The 21,300-nt window shown below is 43.0% G+C and overlaps 1 protein-coding gene across 2 annotated transcripts in view; it reads left to right on the top strand.

Annotated features, from left to right (window-relative positions):
- The window catches only part of pdgfrb (platelet-derived growth factor receptor, beta polypeptide), a 116,017-nt gene that overhangs the window by 32,591 nt on the left and 62,126 nt on the right, over positions 1-21,300 (top strand). For both annotated transcript variants that reach the window (XM_061902131.1, XM_061902132.1), the window contains exons 2-6: positions 7,358-7,416; positions 8,953-9,270; positions 9,348-9,605; positions 15,339-15,469; positions 15,710-15,875. In XM_061902131.1, the coding sequence (XP_061758115.1) occupies positions 7,377-7,416; positions 8,953-9,270; positions 9,348-9,605; positions 15,339-15,469; positions 15,710-15,875 (913 nt within the window). In that variant the 5' untranslated portion in view covers positions 7,358-7,376. The remainder of the gene's footprint in view (positions 1-7,357; positions 7,417-8,952; positions 9,271-9,347; positions 9,606-15,338; positions 15,470-15,709; positions 15,876-21,300) is intronic.

The following is a 21,300-nucleotide window of genomic DNA, read 5'->3' as shown; positions in this document are numbered from 1 at the left end:
TCTTTGATTAGCAATAATAGCAGGGCCAGATTTCTCAAGCTGAATTTCGCAACTCTTAGCTTCCTACTCCACCCTCGCTCTTCCCAAGGCTCCCTCTTCCGCCCTCGCTCTCTTTCCCACCCCCCTGCGTACGTCCCAGCACCGATCCATCCTTAACTGTTTCCAGACGCCTTATGTTGTGCAGACCTTGAGTCCAAAAACATCAACAAACCTCCCCTCCTCCTCTGACTTCACACTTTAGAAGTGGGAGTGTTCCATGCTGGGGGCCGCAATGGTGGTCGTCATGAATCACCTCAATAGACCCCGACGTGCGATTCATGGACCGACGACAGAACACCATGTGCATTGAGAACTGCGAAATCCTTTCAGGTTTCTCCTGCGTCAGCTGCTTTCAATTTCACTTTTGTTTACACCACCGCCAATTAATGGCTCAGCGTGGCGCTGGAATCTCCTGGATTGTTGCAAAGCTGCACACAGTCACCCTTTTGTCGGTGGGCAGAACCCTGATGAACCACGGACAAAACAGGGGCAGACATTGGCGCTCTGTCCCGGTGCAGCCAGCCATCAAAATCCCAGCAGACAACCAATACCTTTTTATTTCTGGCGTGCAAAGCCGAGCGTCGTCCGTGGTCTCTGCTCTCAGATTGTAAGCAGATTGCTTTGACACACAACTCACATCTAACTCCGTCTAATGGCTTTCACCATGGCCAGCGTCCATCCATCATGATAGGAGGTCAGAGGCTCACGGAAAGAGGTTAACTGTTGCACGTTAATTGGGGTGAACACAAACCAGATTTGTCCGCTGGTTTTGTTATTTTAGCTCCGTTGTACTTCTGACAGGCCGTGCCTTATTTGGACTTTGTTGGTTATTTCCAAGTTTATTGCTTAGTTCCTGTCCTGCGCCATACTGGCCAACCCTCCCGGACTTTCGGGAGACTCACGAAATTCAGCGCCTCTCCCGATAACCTCCCGGGACAAATTTTCTCCCGAAATTCAGGCGGAGCTAGAGGCCACACGCCCCCTCCAGCTCCATGCGGACCTGAGTGACGTGTCGACAGCCTATTTTCACGTCCGCTTTCCCACAATACAAACAGCATGTCTGCCCAATGACGTTATAACTGTAGAATGATCGAGGGCGAGTTCTTGGTTTCTTATGTGGGTTTATTGTTAGGCAGTTTCATTAACGTCCTCCCAGAGCGGTAACAACACACAACAACAGCAGTCTGTTTTCGTCTGCCGTAAAAAGCAATGTTCTGACGCTCTTAAACAGGACAATACTGCCATCTACTGTACATGCATATGGTTAGAAAAACAAGGATGGACAATTCAACCCTTAACTCAACAATGAGTAGATGAGTGTTATGTGTGTGTAAATGTGTAAATAAATGAACACTGAAATTCAAGTATTTATTTTCTTTATATATATATATATAGATATATCTATATATATATATATATATATATATATATGTATGTATGTGTGGGAAAAGTCACAGGACTACTTCATCTCTACATAACTGTTTCATGAGGGGTTCCCTCAATCATCAGGAGATTTTAATGGAAGCATTCACATACAATGGTTTATATAGGGCACAGAGTGGGTGGGTACAGGCGGGCGTAGGGGCGTGGTGATTGGCTCATGTGTTACCTAGGAAGTATATATATATATATATATAATATATATATGTGTGTGTGTGTGTGTGTATATATGAAATACCTGACTTGGTGAATCTAGCTGTAAATATACTCCTCCCCTCTTAACCACGCCCCCAACCACACCCTCCACCTCCCGAAATCAGGGGTCTCAAGGTTGGCAAGTATGCTTGCGCTCTTATTTTGTAGTTTTGCAGCTTCACACCTGCCTTTTAGCGCTGATCCCCACACCTGTTTTCTGTTAGTAATCAAGACTAATTTGGGTGTGCGGATGCTTTCCTTTAGCACGGTTCGAGGGAAGCACGGTGGAACAGGGGTTAGTGCATGTGCCTCACAATTCGAAGGTCCTGAGTAGTCCTAAGCAACGTTCCCTGTAATGTGCGCGCCTGCTCAACTGCTCATTGCTCACAGGCCACCTGCGCACAGCAAATCTATGTTGCGCACGGAATCAAATCCCATCTGAACTATAAACAAAATAAACATAAGAGTTTGTTCTGTATGATTTTGCAAAGCAACTGTGAGTAACAAGTTTCTCACAAGCGACCACAACAGAGGAAACAATGTTCGTCAACACTGTTAAATTATTACGTCTGTAGAGACGATTTAAAAAGGGCAGGAATTCCATCCATCACTTTATTGAGCAAAACTTTTTGTCGGCCGCAACCACAACAAAAACATACAAACCCCGTTTCCATATGAGTTGGGAAATTGTGTTAGATGTAAATATAAACAGAATACAATGATTTGCAAATCCTTTTCAAGCCATATTCAGTTGAATATGCTACAAAGACAACATATTTCATGTTCAAACTCATAAATACTGATAAAGTTGAGGAATGCTCATCAAACACTTATTTGGAACATCCCACAGGTGTGCAGGCTAATTGGGAACAGGTGGGTGCCATGATTGGCTATAAAGCAGCTTCCATGAAATGCTAAGTAATTCACAAACAAGGATGGGGTGAGGGTCACCACTTTGTAAGCAAATTGTCGAACAGTTTTAGAACAACATTTCTCAACCAGCTATTGCAAGGAATTTAGGGATTTTACCATCTACGGTCCTTAAAATCAATAAAAAGGTTAGAGAATCTTGAGAAATCACTGCACGTAAGTGATGATATTACAGACTTTTGATCCCTCAGGCTGGTACTGCACCAAAAACCGACATCAGTGTGTAAAGGATATCACCACATGGGCTCAGGAACACTTCATAAAACCACTGTCAGTAACTACAGTTGGTCGCTACATCTGTAAGTGCAAGTTAAAACTCTACTATGCAAAGCAAAACCCATTTATCAACAATATCCTGAAACGCCGCCGGCTTGGCTGGGCCCGAGATCACCTAAGATGCCATTTTTTTTCCTACTGCTTATTCCCTTTGGGGTTGCGGGTGCCTATCTCAGCTACAATCGGGCGGAAGGCGGGGTACACCCTGGACAGGTCGCCACCTCATCGCAGACAACATTCACACTCACATTCACACACTAGGGCCAATTTAGTGTTGCCAATCAACCTATCCCCAGGTGCATGTCTTTGGACATGCACCTGGACTAAGATGGACTGATGCAAAGTGGAAAGGTGTTCTGTGGTCTGACGAGTCCACATTTCAAATTATATAAATAACCATTTGGACTGTTATCAACCCAAAGTTGAAAAGCCAGCATCTGTGATGGTATGGGGGTGCATTAGTGCCCAAGGCATGGGTAACTTACACATGTGTGATGGTATGGGGGTGTATTAGTGAACAAGAAATGGGTAACTTACACATCTGTGATGGTATGGGGGTGTATTAGTGCCCAAGGCATGGGTAACTTACACATCTGTGATGGTATGGGGGTGTATTAGTGAACAAGACATGGGTAACTTACACATGACACATCTGGGATGGTATGGGGGTGTATTAGTGAACAAGACATGGGTAACTACACATCTTGGATGGTATGGGGGTGTATTAGTGAACAAGACATGGGTAACTTACACATCTGTGATGGTATGGGGGTGTATTAGTGAACAAGACATGGGTAACTTACACATCTGTGATGGTATGGGGGTGTATTAGTGACCAGACATGGGTAACTTACACATCTGTGATGGTATGGGGGTGCATTAGTGCCCAAGGCATGGGTAACTGATACACATGTGTGATGGTATGGGGTGTATTAGTGCACAAGACATGGGTAACTTACACATCTGTGATGGTATGGGGGTGTATTAGTGCCCAAGGCATGGGTAACTTACACATGTGTGATGGTATGGGGGTGTATTAGTGACAAAGCATGGGTACTTACACATCTGTGATGGTATGGGGGTGTATTAGTGCCCAAGCATGGGTAACTTACACATGTGTGATGGTATGGGGGTGTATTAGTGCCCAAGGGCATGGTAACTTACACATGTGTGATGGTATGGGGGTGTATTAGTGCCCAAGGCATGGGTAACTTACACATCTGTGATGGTATGGGGGTGTATTAGTGCCCAAGGCATGGGTAACTTACACATGTGTGATTGGTATGGGGGTGTATAGTGCCCAAGACATGGGTAACTTACACATGTGTGATGGTATGGGGGTGTATTAGTGCCAAGACATGGTAACTTACACATGTGTGATGGTATGGGGGTGTATTAGTGCCCAAGGCATGGGTAACTTACACATGTGTGATGGTATGGGGGTGTATTAGTGCCCAAGACATGGGTAACTTACACATGTGTGGATGGTATGGGGTGTATTAGTGAACAAGACATGGGTAACTTACACATGTGTGATGGTATGGGGGTGTATTAGTGAACAAGACATGGGTAACTTACACATCTGTGATGGTATGGAGGTGTATTAGTGCCCAAGGCATGGGTAACTTACACATGTGTGATGGTATGGGGGTGTATTAGTGCCCAAGGCATGGGTAACTTACACATGTGTGATGGTATGGGGGTGTATTAGTGCCCAAGGCATGGGTAACTTACACATCTGTGATGGTATGGGGGTGTATTAGTGCCCAAGGCATGGGTAACTTACACATGTGTGATGGTATGGGGGTGTATTAGTGCCCAAGGCATGGGTAACTTACACATGTGTGATGGTATGGGGGTGTATTAGTGCCCAAGGCATGGGTAACTTACACATCTGTGATGGTATGGGGGTGTATTAGTGAACAAGACATGGGTAACTTACACATGTGTGATGGTATGGGGGTGTATTAGTGCCCAAGGCATGGGTAACTTACACATGTGTGATGGTATGGGGGTGTATTAGTGCCCAAGGCATGGGTAACTTACACATGTGTGATGGTATGGGGGTGTATTAGTGCCCAAGGCATGGGTAACTTATAAATGTGTGATGGTGTGGGGGTGTATTAGTGCCCAAGGCATGGGTAACTTACACATGTGTGATGGTATGGGGGTGTATTAGTGCCCAAGACATGGGTAACTTACACATGTGTGATGGTATGGGGGTGTATTAGTGCCCAAGGCATGGGTAACTTACACATCTGTGATGGTATGGGGGTGTATTAGTGCCCAAGGCATGGGTAACTTACACATGTGTGATGGTATGGGGGTGTATTAGTGCCCAAGGCATGGGTAACTTACACATGTGTGATGGTATGGGGGTGTATTAGTGAACAAGACATGACTAACTTACACATGTGTGATGGTATGGGGGTGTATTAGTGAACAAGACATGGGTAACTTACACATGTGTGATGGTATGGGGGTGTATTAGTGAACAAGACATGGGTAACTTACACATGTGTGATGGTATGGGGGTGTATTAGTGAACAAGACATGACTAACTTACACATGTGTGATGGTATGGGGGTGTATTAGTGAACAAGGCATGGGTAACGTACACATGTGTGATGGTATGGGGGTGTATTAGTGAACAAGACATGGGTAACTTACACATGTGTGATGGTATGGGGGTGTATTAGTGCCCAAGGCATGGGTAACTTACACATCTGTGAAGGCACCATTAATGCCGAAAGGTACATACAGCTTTTGGAGCAACATATGTTGTCTTCCAAGGAACATTATCATGGCAAAACAAGTGTTACATCAGCGTGGCTTTGTAAAAAAAGGAGCGCGGGTACTTTCCTGGCCCGCCTGCAGTCCAGACCTGTCTCCCATGGAAAATGTGTGGGGCATTATGAAGCGTAAAATATGACAGCGGAGACCCCGGACTGTTGAAGGACTGAAGCTCTACATAAAACAAGAATGGGAAAGAATTCCACTTTCAAAGCTTCAACAATTAGTTTCCTCAGTTCCCAAACGTTTATTGAGTGTTGTTAAAAGAAAAGGTGATGTAACACAGTGGTGAACATGCCCTTTCCCAACTACTTTGGCACGTGTGCAGCCATGAAATTCTAAGTTAATTATTATTTGCAAATAATAAAGTTATGAGTTTGAACATCAATATCTTGTCTTTGTAGTGCATTTAACTGAATATGGCTTGAAAAGGATTTGCAAATCATTGTATTCTGTTTATATTTACATCTAACACAATTTCCCAACTCATATGGAAACGGGGTTTGTAGTAAAAAAAGACGTAGGAATCCGCAAAACTGGGCATTGTCCTGTCGTACAAACGAGGCTTAAGCCACATCTTTGTCATTTGTCATAACCACTGCAGCCGTTCTCTTCTCTCTCTCTCTCTTCTCTCTCTCTCTCTCTCTCTCTCCCTCTCCCTCCCTCTCTCTCTCTCTCTCTGTCTCTCTCTCTCTCTCTCTCTCTCTCTCTCTCTCTCTCTCTCTCTCTCTCTTTTTTGCACCACGCAACCACTCACGGCACTTCGACGGGGGCGGTATAGTTCGGTTGGTAGAGCGGCCGTGCCAGCAATTTGAGGGTTCCAGGTTCGATCCCCGCTTCCGCCATCCTAGTCACTGCCGTTGTGTCCTTGGCAAGACACTTTACCCACCTGCTCCCAGTGCCACCCACACTGCTTTAAATGTAAAAAAAAAAAATCAGATATTGGTTTCACTATGTAAAGCGCTTTGAGTCACTAGAGAACATCATAACATGGTCACTACTGCCTAGTTTCTCTTGTTATATTCTTATTTTACTGTTATATCTTTATTCGCATTGTTGCTTTTTATTTTTTATTCTTATTGTAATATTTCTCTATTTTGTTTCCATTAAACCCCCATTATTTACTTTTTACTTTTTTTTTTTAAATTGATCTCAACTCTGTACACTGCTGCTGGAATTTTAATTTTCGGAAAGAACTCCTGAGGAATCAATAAAGTACTATCCATCTATCTATCTAGAAAAAGCGCTATAAAAATATAATTCACTTCACTTCGCTAGTGATGCATTTACGGCCACACAAAAAGTGGGATAACTCCAACACCACACAAAGTTTCAATTCAGATCGTAACTCTATGATCCCCAAACAGATGTGCTTAATCTACTGTCATTTATCAAGAACGTTAATATATCGTATGGCTATTAATCATGGAATGTTGTTACCACATTACAGAAATGCTAATAAAAATATATATTAAGTGGAAATAAATGTGATCCCTGAAAGGGTACCAATCATTTCCAAAGCTGGATCCCCACCTAGACATAAAACACTATAGCACGCAGCTCTGAAAAACAAGATTGCCCAGGCCTGCTTCAGACAAATAATGATGGTCGCTGAAATGTGGGGCGTGTTATTTGTATGTTTGTTTTTACAGGTCATTGAATTGAAAAGATCTGCTTTTTTCAGAACGTGATCAGTTCCCACGATGAGTGTACCCGTCTTCACCCTCCACTTGACAGTCACAGGTGAGCACACCAACATTTAAAAAAATAAATTCAATTAAACACAATTGAACTAATGTTTAGTCATGATCAGGTCTGCAGGGCCGTGCGTTTGACACCCCTGCGCTAACCATTACATAATTGAATTCCACACACGGATATGCTAAAGGTATTAAGTAGGGATGTCCGATCATATCGTACTACCAATATTATCGGCCGATAAATGGTTTAAAATGTAATATTGAAATTATCGGTATCGGTTCAAAAAGTAAAATGTATGACTTTTTAAAACGCTGCTGTGTACACGGACGTAGGGAGAAGTACAGAGCGCCAATAAACTTTAAAGGCACGTGCCTTTGCGTGCCGGCTCAGTCACATAATATCTACGGATTTCACACACACAAGTGAATGCAAGGCATACTTGGTCAATACAGGTCACACTGAAAGTGGCCGTATAAACAACTTTAACACTGTTACAAATATGCGCCACACTGTGAACCTACACCAAACAAGAATGACAAACACATTTCGGGAGGACATCCAACCGTAACACAACATAAACACAACAGAACAAATACCCAGAAACCCTTGCAGCACTAACTCATCCGGGACGCTACAACATACACCCCTGCCACCCCCCAACCCAGCCCACCTCGACCTCCTCCTGCTCTCTCAGGGAAAGCATGTCCCAAATTCCAAGCTGATGTATTGAGGCATGTTAGAAAAAATATATAATAATAAATAATAAATATGGCAGTGCCATGTTGGCATTTTTTTCCATACCTTGAGTTGATTTATTTTGGAAAACCTTGTTACATTGTTTCATGCATCCAGCGAGGCATCACAACAAAATTAGGCATAATAATGTGTTAATTCCACAATTGTATGAATCGGTATCCGTGGATATCGGAATCGGTAATTAAGAATGAGACAATATCGGATATCGGCAAAAAAAGCCATTATCGGACATCTTTAGTTTTAAGTGTTGTACAAGTATACAAATGTTTTAAATCACATTTTCCTACTCGGTTATATTTTTCCTCTTTTTCTTGAGGAGAACTGTTGTGCATTCTTGGGTAGCAGGTTATAGTTTGCTATGTATATAATTTTAGCTGTTTGCAAATGTACCAAATCGTTGCATTTCAATATTTTTGATTTAATACATAAAGGTTGGATATAGTTCTCTATATCCAACATTATGTATTATTCTAATTGATTTTTTTGTAACACTGTTGGTGAATGAAGCGCACATTTGTAGTTGTTTCCCCATATTTCTGTACAAAAACTCAGATATGGTCATCATATTGCCTGGTTTTCCCAAATGCATCATTGATGCAACTTGTATGGTTGCATCCGTGCATGCTGACCTCTTAACGTTTCAATTCATCTGTCATTGATAACGCATCATCATCTCCTCACTCAATCTGCTCCAAACAACTCTTATCCGTCAACATTGTCAGGCTAGAACATGGCGTGTTGATTTAACCTTTGACCCCATGCGGCTGCGCCACCGTCTCCTTGCCCTCCAACCTGACCCCTCCCTTGTTGTGTCAACCGCAGCTCTCCTGTGTCTCCGCACGGACGTTTTCTGCCTGGAGATCACCCCCAGCGAGGGCCGGCTCGTCCTGGCCGAGGGATCCTCTCTCACGCTCAGGTGCTCAGGCTCGGGGGAGACCACCTGGGCGTTCAAGAGGGACGACGTGCCCTACTTCCAGGTAGAACATGCTTCCAATGGTGTGCGTAGCTACCAAGTTGTGCGAAACGGCGCCAAGTCCAGCGCGTTGAGCCTGTGGGACGTGAACTGGAAGCACACGGGCGTGTACCAGTGCACGGATGGACTCACTGGAGAAACTAAGGAGGTGGCCGTCTTTGTCCCAGGTTTGGACAATCTCGCTGTTTGGGATGAAGAAATGATCTGTAAGTAAACCTCACAATTGACATATGTCCGCCCGTAGACCCTCAGATTTGGTTCGTTGAGAGCGCCCACGGCATGCTGACCAAGACCAGTGAAGAGACCACCATCCCCTGCGTGGTCACCAACCCAGAGATCAATGTCACCCTCCATGAGAAGGAAACCGACCTCCCGGTCAGGGGGCTGTATGTCCCCAGTGAGGGCTTCACTGCACCCGTGGAGGATAGGACATACCTGTGTCGCGGAGAGCTTAACGGAGAAGTCAAAGAGTCACAAGCGTTCTACGTCTTCAGTATCATGGGTAGGCAAACATTTCAATTTGTATGGACTAGGGCTGGGCGATATGGCCTTTTATTAATATCTCAATATTTTTAGGCCATATCACGATACACCATATATATCTCCATATTTTGCCTTAGCCTTGAATGAACACTTGATGCATATAATGACAGCAGTATGATGATTCTATGTGTCTACATTCAAACATTCTTCTTCATACTGCATTCATATATGCTACTTTTAAACTTTCATGCAGAGAGGGAAATCACAACTAAAAACTGTATTTATTAAACAGTTATTAAGCAGTGGCACAAACATTCATGTCATTTCCAAAACAGAAAGTGCAAGATTGTCAGAGACATTTTAAAACAAGCTATGAGTGCACTTTTGTGCATGATGTCACTAAGATGATTTATCAAAACACTAAATTAAAGTGCACTTTTTGTACAGATTGCCACCACAATAGTTTAAAACAAATAAAGTGCACTTTTGTGCATGATGTCACACAAGATATTTCAATAACTGTCAAAAATGAGCTACATAATAGGAAATCAAATTGCTTTGTGGTGGGTTATTGTGGACGTTATCTCCTTATGCTGTTCACTATTTTTTTCATACGGTGTTGATGTGGAAATAGTTGCCTCTGCATTTTGTTGGTGGAGATGCTGACATGCTGAGTAATCACTCTTCATTCTCTAGCACAGGGGTAGGGAACCTGTGGCTCTTTTGATGACTGCACCTGGCTCTCAGATAAATTTTAGCTGACATTGCTTAACACGATAAGTCATGAATAAATCCGCTAGTAATCACAGTATCAAAAATAACGTTCAAAATATAAAACATTCTCATGCATTTTCATCCATCCATCTGGTTTCTACCGCACCTGTTCAAGAAGTCGCATTAATGGTAAGAATTATTTTATTTATTTTTGGCTAGCCTCAGAATAACAATGGTATTTAAAAAGAATAGGAGACTTATTATACTCTAAAAATGTTGGTCTTTCTTAAAAAAGCATGCATATAGTTGTAGTCAGTGTTAAAAAAAAACAAAAAAGTTGTATGGCTCTCACGGAAATACTTTTTAAAATATTTGGCTTGTATGGCTCTCTCAGCCAAAAAGGTTCCCGACCCCTGCTCTAGCAGGTGACTTTTCAAATGATGCTACACATTAGCAGTAATACCACTTTTTCAATCAATCAATCAATGTTTACTTATATAGCCCTAAATCACTAGTGTCTCAAAGGGCTGCACAAACCACCACGACATCCTCGGTAGGAAAACTCACACCCAGTGGGACATTGGTGACAATAATGACCCAGTGGGACGTCGGTGACAATGATGACTATGAGAACCTTAGAGAGGAGGAAAGCAATGGATGTCGAGCGGATCTAACATGATACTGTGAAAGTTCAATCCACAATGGATACAACACAGTCGCGAGAGTCCAGTCCAAAGAGGATCCAAGACACAGCAGCGAGAGTCCCGTTCACAGCGGAGCCAGCAGGAAACCATCCCAAGCGTAGGCGGACCAGCAGCGCAGAGATGTCCCCAGCCGATACACAGGCGAGCAGTACATGGCCACCGGATCGGACCGGACCCCCTCCACACGGGAGAGTGGGACATGGAAGAAAAAGAAAAGAAACGGCAGATCAACTGGTCTAAAAAGGGAGCCTATTTAAAGGCTAGAGTATACAAATGAGTTTTAAGGTGAGACTTAAATGCTTCTACTGAGGTGGCATCGCGAACTGTTACCGGGAGGGCATTCCAGAGTACTGGAGCCCGAACGGAAAATGCTCTATAGCCCGCAGACTTTTTTTGGGCTTTGGGAATCACTAATAAGCCGGAGTCCTTTGAACGCAGATTTCTTGCCGGGACATATGGTACAATACAATCGGCAAGATAAGATGGAGCTAGACCGTGTAGTATTTTATACGTAAGTAGTAAAACCTTAAAGTCACATCTTAAGTGCACAGGAAGCCAGTGCAGGTGAGCCAGTACAGGCGTAATGTGATCAAACTTTCTTGTTCTTGTCAAAAGTCTAGCAGCCGCATTTTGTACCAACTGTAATCTTTTAATGCTAGACATGGGGAGACCCGAAAATAATACGTTACAGTAGTCGAGGCGAGACGTAACAAACGCATGGATAATGATCTCAGCGTCCTTAGTGGACAGAATGGAGCGAATTTTAGCGATATTACGGAGATGAAAGAAGGCCGTTTTAGTAACGCTTTTAATGTGTGCCTCAAAGGAGAGAGTTGGGTGGAAGATAATACCCAGATTCTTTACCGTGTCGCCTTGTTTAATTGTTTGGTTGTCAAATGTTAGAGTTGTATTATTAAATAGAGTTTGGTGTCTAGCAGGACCGATAATCAGCATTTCCGTTTTTTTGGCGTTGAGTTGCAAAAAGTTAGCGGACATCCGTTGTTTAATTTCATTAAGACACGCCTCCAGCTGACTACAATCCGGCGTGTTGGTCAGCTTTAGGGGCATGTAGAGTTGGGTGTCATCAGCATAACAGTGAAAGCTAACACCGTATTTGCGTATGATGTCACCTAGCGGCAGCATGTAGATGCTGAAGAGTGCAGGGCCAAGGACCGAACCCTGGGGAACTCCACACGTTACCTTAACGTAGTCCGAGGTCACATTGTTATGGGAGACACACTGCATCCTATCAGTAAGATAAGAGTTAAACCAAGACAGGGCTAAGTCTGACATACCAATTCGTGTTTTGATACGTTCTAATAAAATATTATGATCGACGGTATCGAAAGCAGCGCTAAGATCGAGGAGCAGCAACATAGATGACGCATCAGAATCCATCGTTAGCAATAGATCATTAGTCATTTTTGCGAGGGCTGTCTCCGTGGAGTGATTTGCCCTGAAACCGGATTGAAAGGTTTCACATAGATTGTTAGACGCTAAGTGTTCATTTAACTGCTCCGCAACAATTTTTTCAAGGATTTTTGAAATAAAGGGAAGGTGAGACACCGGTCGGTAATTTACCATGAGGTCAGGATCGAGGTTAGGTCTTTTAAGAAGAGGATGAATAACCGCTTTTTTGAATGCTAGGGGAACAGTGCCCGAGGAGAGTGATAAGTTTATAATATTTAGCACTGATGGACTTAATAATACAAAGAGCTCCTTGATCAGTTTCCCAGGAAGAGGGTCAAGTAAACATGTTGTCTGTTTTATTCCATTTACACGTTGTAACAATTCCTCTAATGTTATTTCCTCAAAACGAGAGAAAGTATTTTGGAGGGCAGTATCCGCAGTATATACAATCGTGTCAGTGTTTATAGAACCCCGTTGTAGCTGGGACGCATTGTCTTTAATCTCCTTTCTAATGACTTCAATTTTCTTACTAAAGAATTGCATAAAGTCATCAGCTGAGTGGGTTGAGCTACTGGAAGGAGTCCCTTGTTGGGTTAGCGATGCTACCGTACTAAACAAAAATTTAGGATCGTTTTTATTACGGTGGATGAGATTTGAGTAATATTTAGCTTTAGCTAAGGTAAGCATGCGTTTATAAGTTATTAAACCATCACTCCATGCTTGATGGTGCACCTCAAGTTTAGTTGTGCGCCATTTGCGTTCCAGCTTTCTACATAATAATTTCTGAGCTCTAGTTTCTTCTGTAAACCACGGGGTGCGCTTTTTTGGAGCCTTTTTTAACTTTAGCGGTGCTATGTTATCAATGGTTTCGCGCAGGGCGTCGTTAAAGTTGTTAGTGAGGTTATCAATAGAGCCCACATACTTTGGGAATGGTGCCATTACCGAGGGCAGTAGGTCAGCAAGAGTTGTCGTTGTGGCTGTATTAATGTTGCGGCTGCTATAGCAGTTATTATTATTATTAGTTTGACGAACATGCGTCTGAACCTCGAATTTTATAAGTTAATGATCAGACAATACTTTAGTATACGGGAGTATCGTAACTTTGGAAACGGTGATGCCCCTGACAAGCACTAGGTCTATCGTATTACCGTTGCGATGCGTGGGTTCATTTATTATTTGTGTGAGACCACAGCTATCAATTACAGTCTGGAGCGCTACGCACGGTGGGTCCGATGGGGTATTCATATGGATATTAAAGTCCCCCATTATGATTATATTATCGGCGTGTGTCACTAGATCAGCAACGAACTCTGAGAATTCATTAATAAAGTCCGAATAGGGCCCTGGGGGGCGGTAGATAACAGCCAGGTGTAGAGGCAGCGGTGTGATAGACCTCATAGTAAGCACTTCAAACGATTTATATTTATTATTTATGTTAGGACTAAGGTTAAAGTTTTCGTTGTATATTAGTGCAACCCCCCCACCCCTTTTGAGCGGACGGGCAATATGCGCATGTGTAAAGTTAGGAGGACATGCCTCATTTAGCGCAAAAAAGTCGTTTGGTTTAAGCCAGGTTTCGCTGAGACAGATGACGTTAAGATTGTTGTCTCTGATAATATCATTAACTAACAACGTTTTAGGAGACAATGATCTTATGTTTAAAAAACCTATATTATAGGTAGTGGGCTGTTTTAGGGAGTTTTTGATCAAATTATCCGTAGTAGCAATATTAATAATGTTGTGTTTATTGTGCCCAGTGCATTTAGTATAGTTACGACCATATCTAGGAATTGATACGACAGGAATTTTCCGATTGTTTGATTGTTGCTTTGATAAACTGCACGCATCATGGTTAGCCACCTCAGTAACGGGGGTTTTCCGATTGTTTGTTTGTTGCTTTGATAAACTGCACGCATCATAGTTAGCCACCTCAGTAAAACACGTCCAACTCTGAAACACTCAAAGCAGAAAAAACTTGTTCTAATTTAACTGACTCCTTACCCAGACCAGTAGTCTCGCATTTTCCATCTAAATCCGTCTTCGGGATGGAGGAAAGTGGTGTTCTGTGGGGATTAGCCTTCTGCTTTGTTTTTAGCCCCGCTCGGCATCCGCGTTTCCGATCACACCGCTGGCGTCTGCTCCGTAGACGGCCCCCGCTGCTACTAGACTCCCCTGCTTCACAGGCCGCTGGATGTAGCCGCCGATGTATTCCCATGCTAGTTAGCATGTTTAGCACGCAAGTGTCTATCGGTCCAAAACGGCCCGATGTGTCCACATCCAGAAGTGTCTGGCGGTCGTACGTGATCACGGAGTGAACACGATATGAGCCAGCCATAAAGTTTGTGGAATTGTCCGGTATTTCTGCCAAATGTTCCATCTTTAGCAGGAGCTCCTCGAGAGCGCAGCCCGTCCGGGCGCCGCCATCTTGGTATCAACGCTTCTGCCCCACACTTGACAAATTACGGTTGTCTGTTCAACATATTCCCAATTGAAGCCAAACCACCGCCAGACGATGGACCCCCTGCTGTTTTTCTTGGGAATTAATTCTTCCTTCATTTGTTACCAGATTGGCACCTTCTTTCCCTTGTATTACCACTCGCAACACAGCTAACGTTACCCATGCTGCTACCTCCGCGAGGGCGTACACGTATGTGACGTATGACGTGACATTATGTGATGTGTGCAAGAAGGAGAGACTAGAAAGAGCGGGAAGAGCCTGCAGTGTAATGCCCGCAGCTAAAAGCAACTGCGTGAGAACGTATACTCCAATATCAGCATATAGTCATTTTCTATATCGCACAGAGACAAACCCGCGATACATCGAGTATATCGATATATCGCCCAGCCCTATGTCCAGATGTACCTTATCAAGTGCATTGTAAGTTCATGCTAATAAATCACGTTCTCATCACTTCCCTCTGCAGTCCCAGAGGCCATCGACGCCTACATCAACGCATCAAAGACGGTGCTGAAGCAGGGCGAGCCGCTGACAGTCAACTGCACCGTGCATGGAGCCGAGCTGGTCTTTTTTTCCTGGGACGTCCCCAACAGGGAGGTGAGTAGGCGGGAAAGCAGGAAGAGGGATGCTTTTGTTCCTCGTCTCCCATGGCGGTCATCACTCTCAGACCGTCATGGCCGAGCTTAATCGCATCAAGATGTCGGAGACACACCTCCCTCACATTCATCGCTTCGGGTTTCACTCATGAACCTGTCATGTGACCTTCCAGGGACAATATGAGTGCTGAGCGCCACACAGGAGTGGGAATGTTTGACCACCTGACAACTTGTCTTCCAGGCTGCAGATGTGGAGCCTCTAACAGATGTCCTGTCAGCCATGAGCATGAGATCCTGCCTCATCTTCCCTCGTGCCACGCTGGCCCACGGCGGGAGCTACGTGTGCCAAGTCCACGAGGGGGTCGAGGACCAGACGGCCTCCGCCAGTGTCAACATCACAGTGCTCGGTCAGACACACACACATAAATAATAAACTCAAGCCGGACAGATTATTATTGTGGTTTACTGACCAAGAGAGGAGTGCTTATTACTTCAACTTTTTGCGAGTTGTGCCAAGAGGGAAGCTTCTTCCAGAGGAACTTAATATCTGTTGTATTTATTTCTGTTTTGAAAGCGTGAAATAAACCTGCTCACGCCCTCACACGAGGGAGCCTTTATACTAAATGTTTCAAGAATGTGACTTTATCAGAGCATTAATTGAAGAGGAAAATATCACACCAACCATCCATTGAGCGCTCAGTCTTTAAAGGTGCCATATGTAGTAATGTGGCCAGAAATGGTACTGCTACCGGTATAAGGGTGGTATAGCTCGGCTGGTAGAGTGGCCGTGCCAGCAACTTGAGGGTTCCAGGTTTGAACCCCGCTTTTGCCAACCAAGTCACTGCCGTTTACCCACCTGCTCCCAGTGCCACCCACTCTGGTTTAAAATTATAACTCAGATATTGGGTTTCACATTGTAAAGATCTTTGAGTAACTAGAGCAGGGGTCAGGAACCTTTTTGGCCTTTAGAGCCAAAAACCCAAATATTTTAGAATATATTTCCATAAGAGCCATATAATATTTTTTTTAACACTGAACACAACTAAACACATGCATTTTTAAGTAAGACCAACACTTCTAGAGTATAATAGGTGTCTTATTCTTTGTAATAACACTGTTATTCTGAAGCTAACTGTGGAGGGGTGTGGCCTGCGGGCCTGCAGCGACAGGTGCGAAGATGGCCCACCTGGGCCTTGTTATCTAATCACCTGTCGCTCCGTTATAAGCAGCAGCCAGGAGGAGAAACTGGGTTGGGGCTGGAAATACTATTGCTGGAAAGCAACTGAGAGACTTAGTGAAAAATAAAACAATATTGTAACCCTAAAACAGGCTCTCATGTCGGTGCTTGGTGGTCTGAAGAACCCCCAGGAGGGCAAGCCTCACACTAATCAATAATAAATAAATACCTTTTTAACATTAATGCAACTTCTTGAACAGGTGCGGTAGAAAACGGATGGATGGATTAAAAATGCATGAGAATGTTTTATATTTTGAACATTATTTTTAACACTGTGATTACAAGTGGAATTATTCATTACTTATCGTGTTAAGCAACATCAGCTCAGATTTTTCAGAGAGCCAGATGCAGTCACCAAAAGAGCCACATCTGGCTCGCGAGCCGTTGGTTCCCTACCCCTGAACTAGAGAAAAGCGCTATATAAATATAATTCACTTCACACAATCACGGTCCAAATTCTGTAGTCCACTCCCACTCCACATGACTGAGGTTGTCAGATATGCAGCCGAATCCGAGTCCTACTCCCAAGGAACCTCAAATGGCGATCGACGAGACCTACGCTACAGGTTTTTCTTGTTTATGCTTCTTGCAAGATGGTTTACTAAGTAATTATGCCACATTTTACTGATGTTGATTAGCCAAATGTATTTGTAAAGTTACGGGGCAATATTTTCGTCTGGAGTCGGGACAGATTGTTGGCTTTACCCTGCTAAAATGTCTAGTTTGACAACACAGACCACTACCCAAATATTTATGTAGAATATATTATTCATGGCATAGGCCTACTTTGATGGCAAGCTAAGGCCAACAGTAAAATGACCCCAACATTTGGTTCAGCATAACTTCATGTTGCATCCAACCTGACACACTGCGTTCTCTTCCATGTACCGTATTTTCCACACTATAAGGCGCACCGGATATATGGCGCACTTTTAATGAATGGCCTATCTTAATATTTTGTTCATATTTAAGGCGCACCGCATTATAAGGCGCGTAGAATAGGTGCTACAGTAGAGGCTGGAGTTACGTTATGCATACTTTAGATCATGGGAGTCAAACTCTGGTCCGCGGGCCAAATCTGGCCCGCCGTGTAATTTAATGTGGCCCTTGAGGCAATATCAATTTAACATTAGAGCTGGCCCGCCGGTGTTATACAGCGTCGGTGCCGCTGTAACACTGCATTCACCGCTAATACTCATACTTGCCAACCCTCCTAATTTTCCCGGTAGACCCCCGAAGTTCAGTGCCCCTCCCGAAAATCTCCCGGGGCAACCATTCTCCCGAATTTCTACCGATTTCCACCTGGACAACTATATTGGGGGCGTGCATTTAAGGCACTGCCTTTAGCGTTCTCTACAACCTGTCGTCACGTCCGCTTTTCCTCCATACTAACAGCGTGTCACATAATATTTGTGGCTTTTACACACACACACACCCACCCACACCCACCCACACACACACACACACACACACACACACACACACACACACACACACACAAGTGAATGCAAGGCATACTTGGTCAACAGCCATACAGGTCACACTGAGGGTGGCCGTATAAACAACTTTAGCACTGTTACAAATATGCGCCACACTGTGAACCCACACCAAACAAGAATGACAAACACATTTCGGGTGAACATCCGCACCGTAACACAACAGAACAAATACCCAGAAACCCTTGCAGCACTAACTCTTCCGGGAAACTTCCAGCACACTGACCAATGATCAACGTTTTATTCATGCATTTTCTCTTGCTACTTCAAGGCTTCAATGTTTGGTTCATTCATTATTGTTATTTTATTTTCAAATGTATTATTAGCCTGTGGAAAAAATTTGATATTTACCTCAGAAGATTGCAAATAGAAAAAAAAGGCATAACATTTTTATTTAAATTTTATTTGATATGACATTGATATTTTTTTTATTATTATTATTATTATTATTTGAAACTGGATTTTGCATGTCACTAAAGTTATATAAGCCTTGCTTGTTCAATATTCAATGCAAAACCTGTTTGGGTCCCTATTAAAAGGTTAATTTGTTCAACCTTGGCCCTCGGCTTTGTTCCCTTTAAAATTTTAGGCCCACTTTGTATTTGAGTTTGACAGCCCTGCTTTAGATGGAGCTAAAGGGAATGTCAACAAAACAGTCAGATAGGTCAGTCAAACTTTATTAATAGATTACAAACCAGCGTTCTGACAACTCTGTTCTCTCCCAAAATTAATGAACAGCTGTTTTATTATTTTCCCTGAGTCAATAAACAGGTAAAAAACAGTCTAATACTGTTACGGTAAATCAAATGTTAGTGCAATCACAATATAGTAACACTCCAAATAGTGCAAAGCAATAATCTATCAATAACTCAACGTTGCTCAAACGATATTGTCACACAATTGATAAATTGATTAATGTGCACCCCAACTTAAACAAGTTGGAAAACTTATTGGGGTGTTACCATTTAGTGGTCAAATGTACGGAATTTGTACTGTACTGTGCAATCTACTAATAAAAGTATCAATCAATAAATCAATCAAACCACACAACACACAAAATAAATATGTTAAGCTCACTTTATTAAGTTATTCCTCTTCCACAAATCCCTCAAATTATTCTTCTTCAGTGTTGGAATCAAACAGTTGGGCGAATACGGCATCCAACATGCCCGGTTCCGTCTTGTCGAAGTCGTCATTAAAGGAGTCAGTGTCGCTGCTGTTAATGTTAAATTCTCTCGCTGCCGCTCTATTCCCGTCTTCTACTGTGTGACTGATCACCTTGAGTTTAATCTCTGCGTCATAAGCGTGTCTCTTAATAGGAGCCATTTTGGGTCTTTACATAAACACACAGAAAAGGCACGCCTCCCTTTTCCGTTACTCATTCTCGCAGTCTAGTTTGCTGTCCAATGCAACAAGTGACGTCGCTCTCCCCGATTGTGGTAAAACTCTTTGTGTACTCGTTAGCTTCCACGCTATTCCTTTGTTTGTTTCCCTAGCTCACATGCTATCGCCTTTTGTTCCTTCTAGCTCCCATGCTAGTTCTGTAGGTTTTGTCTCTAGTGTCTTGTGCAAGTGTTTTTGCTCCTAGTCTGTTTTATAATATAAATAAATTATTTTTACCTTCACCCTGTGTCCATTCCGCCTGCATCAACGAGAGAACTCAACCGCATAGCCACAATGCCAGCCAAGCGTCACAGATATATTGTTAGTGCTTTGCACTATTTCGAGACATCGTTAAGGGAGTCAGTGTCGCTGCTGTTGTCTAGCAGTTCAGTGACAATTCCTGCTTTCCTGAAATCATGTTTCTTAATAGGAGCCATTTGGGGTCTTTACATAAACACACAAATGGAAATGAAACAGCACGGCCTGGCGCTGTCATATCTCCCAGCATGCACCGCGCGCTTCTTCTTCTATGGGGGTGAATGAAATCAGCGGCTGCTTACCGTAGATGTGAGACCTGTTGTGGCTCAATATTGGTCCATATATAAGGCGCACCGAATTTTAAGGCGCACTGTCAGCTTTTGAGAGAATTTTATGTTTTTAGGTGCGCCTTATAGTGTGGAAAATACGGTCCACTTAAAAAAATGTTTTTGTAAAAAAACGGTCATCTACTGGCAAACGAAAACCATAAAATTCAAGTAAAATATTGTAAACCAAATAATGATCAAGAACATTATATTTACAGAAATTTTCATGAAACGTTTTGCGGAGAAATATCGGAATTTTACAGATTTTTACTAAATTATTAAGAGTAACCACCTTTAATAAAGTGACGATGCAAACAGTTCTGCAGAAAAATACCTTTATTCTACAGAGTTTTTCCAAATTATTACAATCAAGCACCTTTAATGAAGTGACAATGCGGGCAGTTCCACAGAAAAATACTATTATTGTACAGATTTTTTCTGAATTGTTAGGATCAGGGATCTCAAACTCAATTTACCGGGGGGCCACTGGATGCAGGAACTTGGTGCCAAGTTAGTTCACCTTCTATGAATGGCTATCCCGCCCTAACAACATATTTACCGATCCTACCGAGAGACTTTTGGTGACCCTCTCGTAGGATTAACCCAATGTTTGCCCGGGCAAATATGTCATGGGCGTACCGTGACAGCGCTTTGTCGCACTCTGCGTTAGCTCATTCACCAAACCATCAGCGTGCCGACTTAAATGTGTGATATATATGGCTTTAACAGATATATGGCTTTAACAGACATATATATAATAGTGACTGCAAGACATACTTGGTCAACAGCCATACAGGTCACACTGATGGTGGCCGTACAAACAACTTTAACACTGTTACAAATATGCGCCACACTGTGAACCCACATCAAACAAGAATGATAAAAACATTTCAGGAAAACATCCTCACTGTAACACAACATAAACACAACATAACACATACCCAGAATCCCATGCAGCGCTGACTCTTCCGGGCTTTCCTTTTTTGTGTTAAAATAGGTTCATTTTTGTCATTATCTTTTGTCCTTGCGCTGAAGGGCTGGAAGAAAACCAAATAAGGTTCCTTTTTTGTAAGTTCTGTCGGAGACGCTAAAAGAGTCCGATTGAAAGAATTTTATTTTAAATTCTTTCCGC

Source organism: Nerophis ophidion, linkage group LG05 (genome assembly GCF_033978795.1).
Source record: "Nerophis ophidion isolate RoL-2023_Sa linkage group LG05, RoL_Noph_v1.0, whole genome shotgun sequence".
NCBI lineage: Eukaryota > Metazoa > Chordata > Actinopteri > Syngnathiformes > Syngnathidae > Nerophis > Nerophis ophidion.
This window is presented reverse-complemented; position numbering and strand designations above follow the sequence as displayed.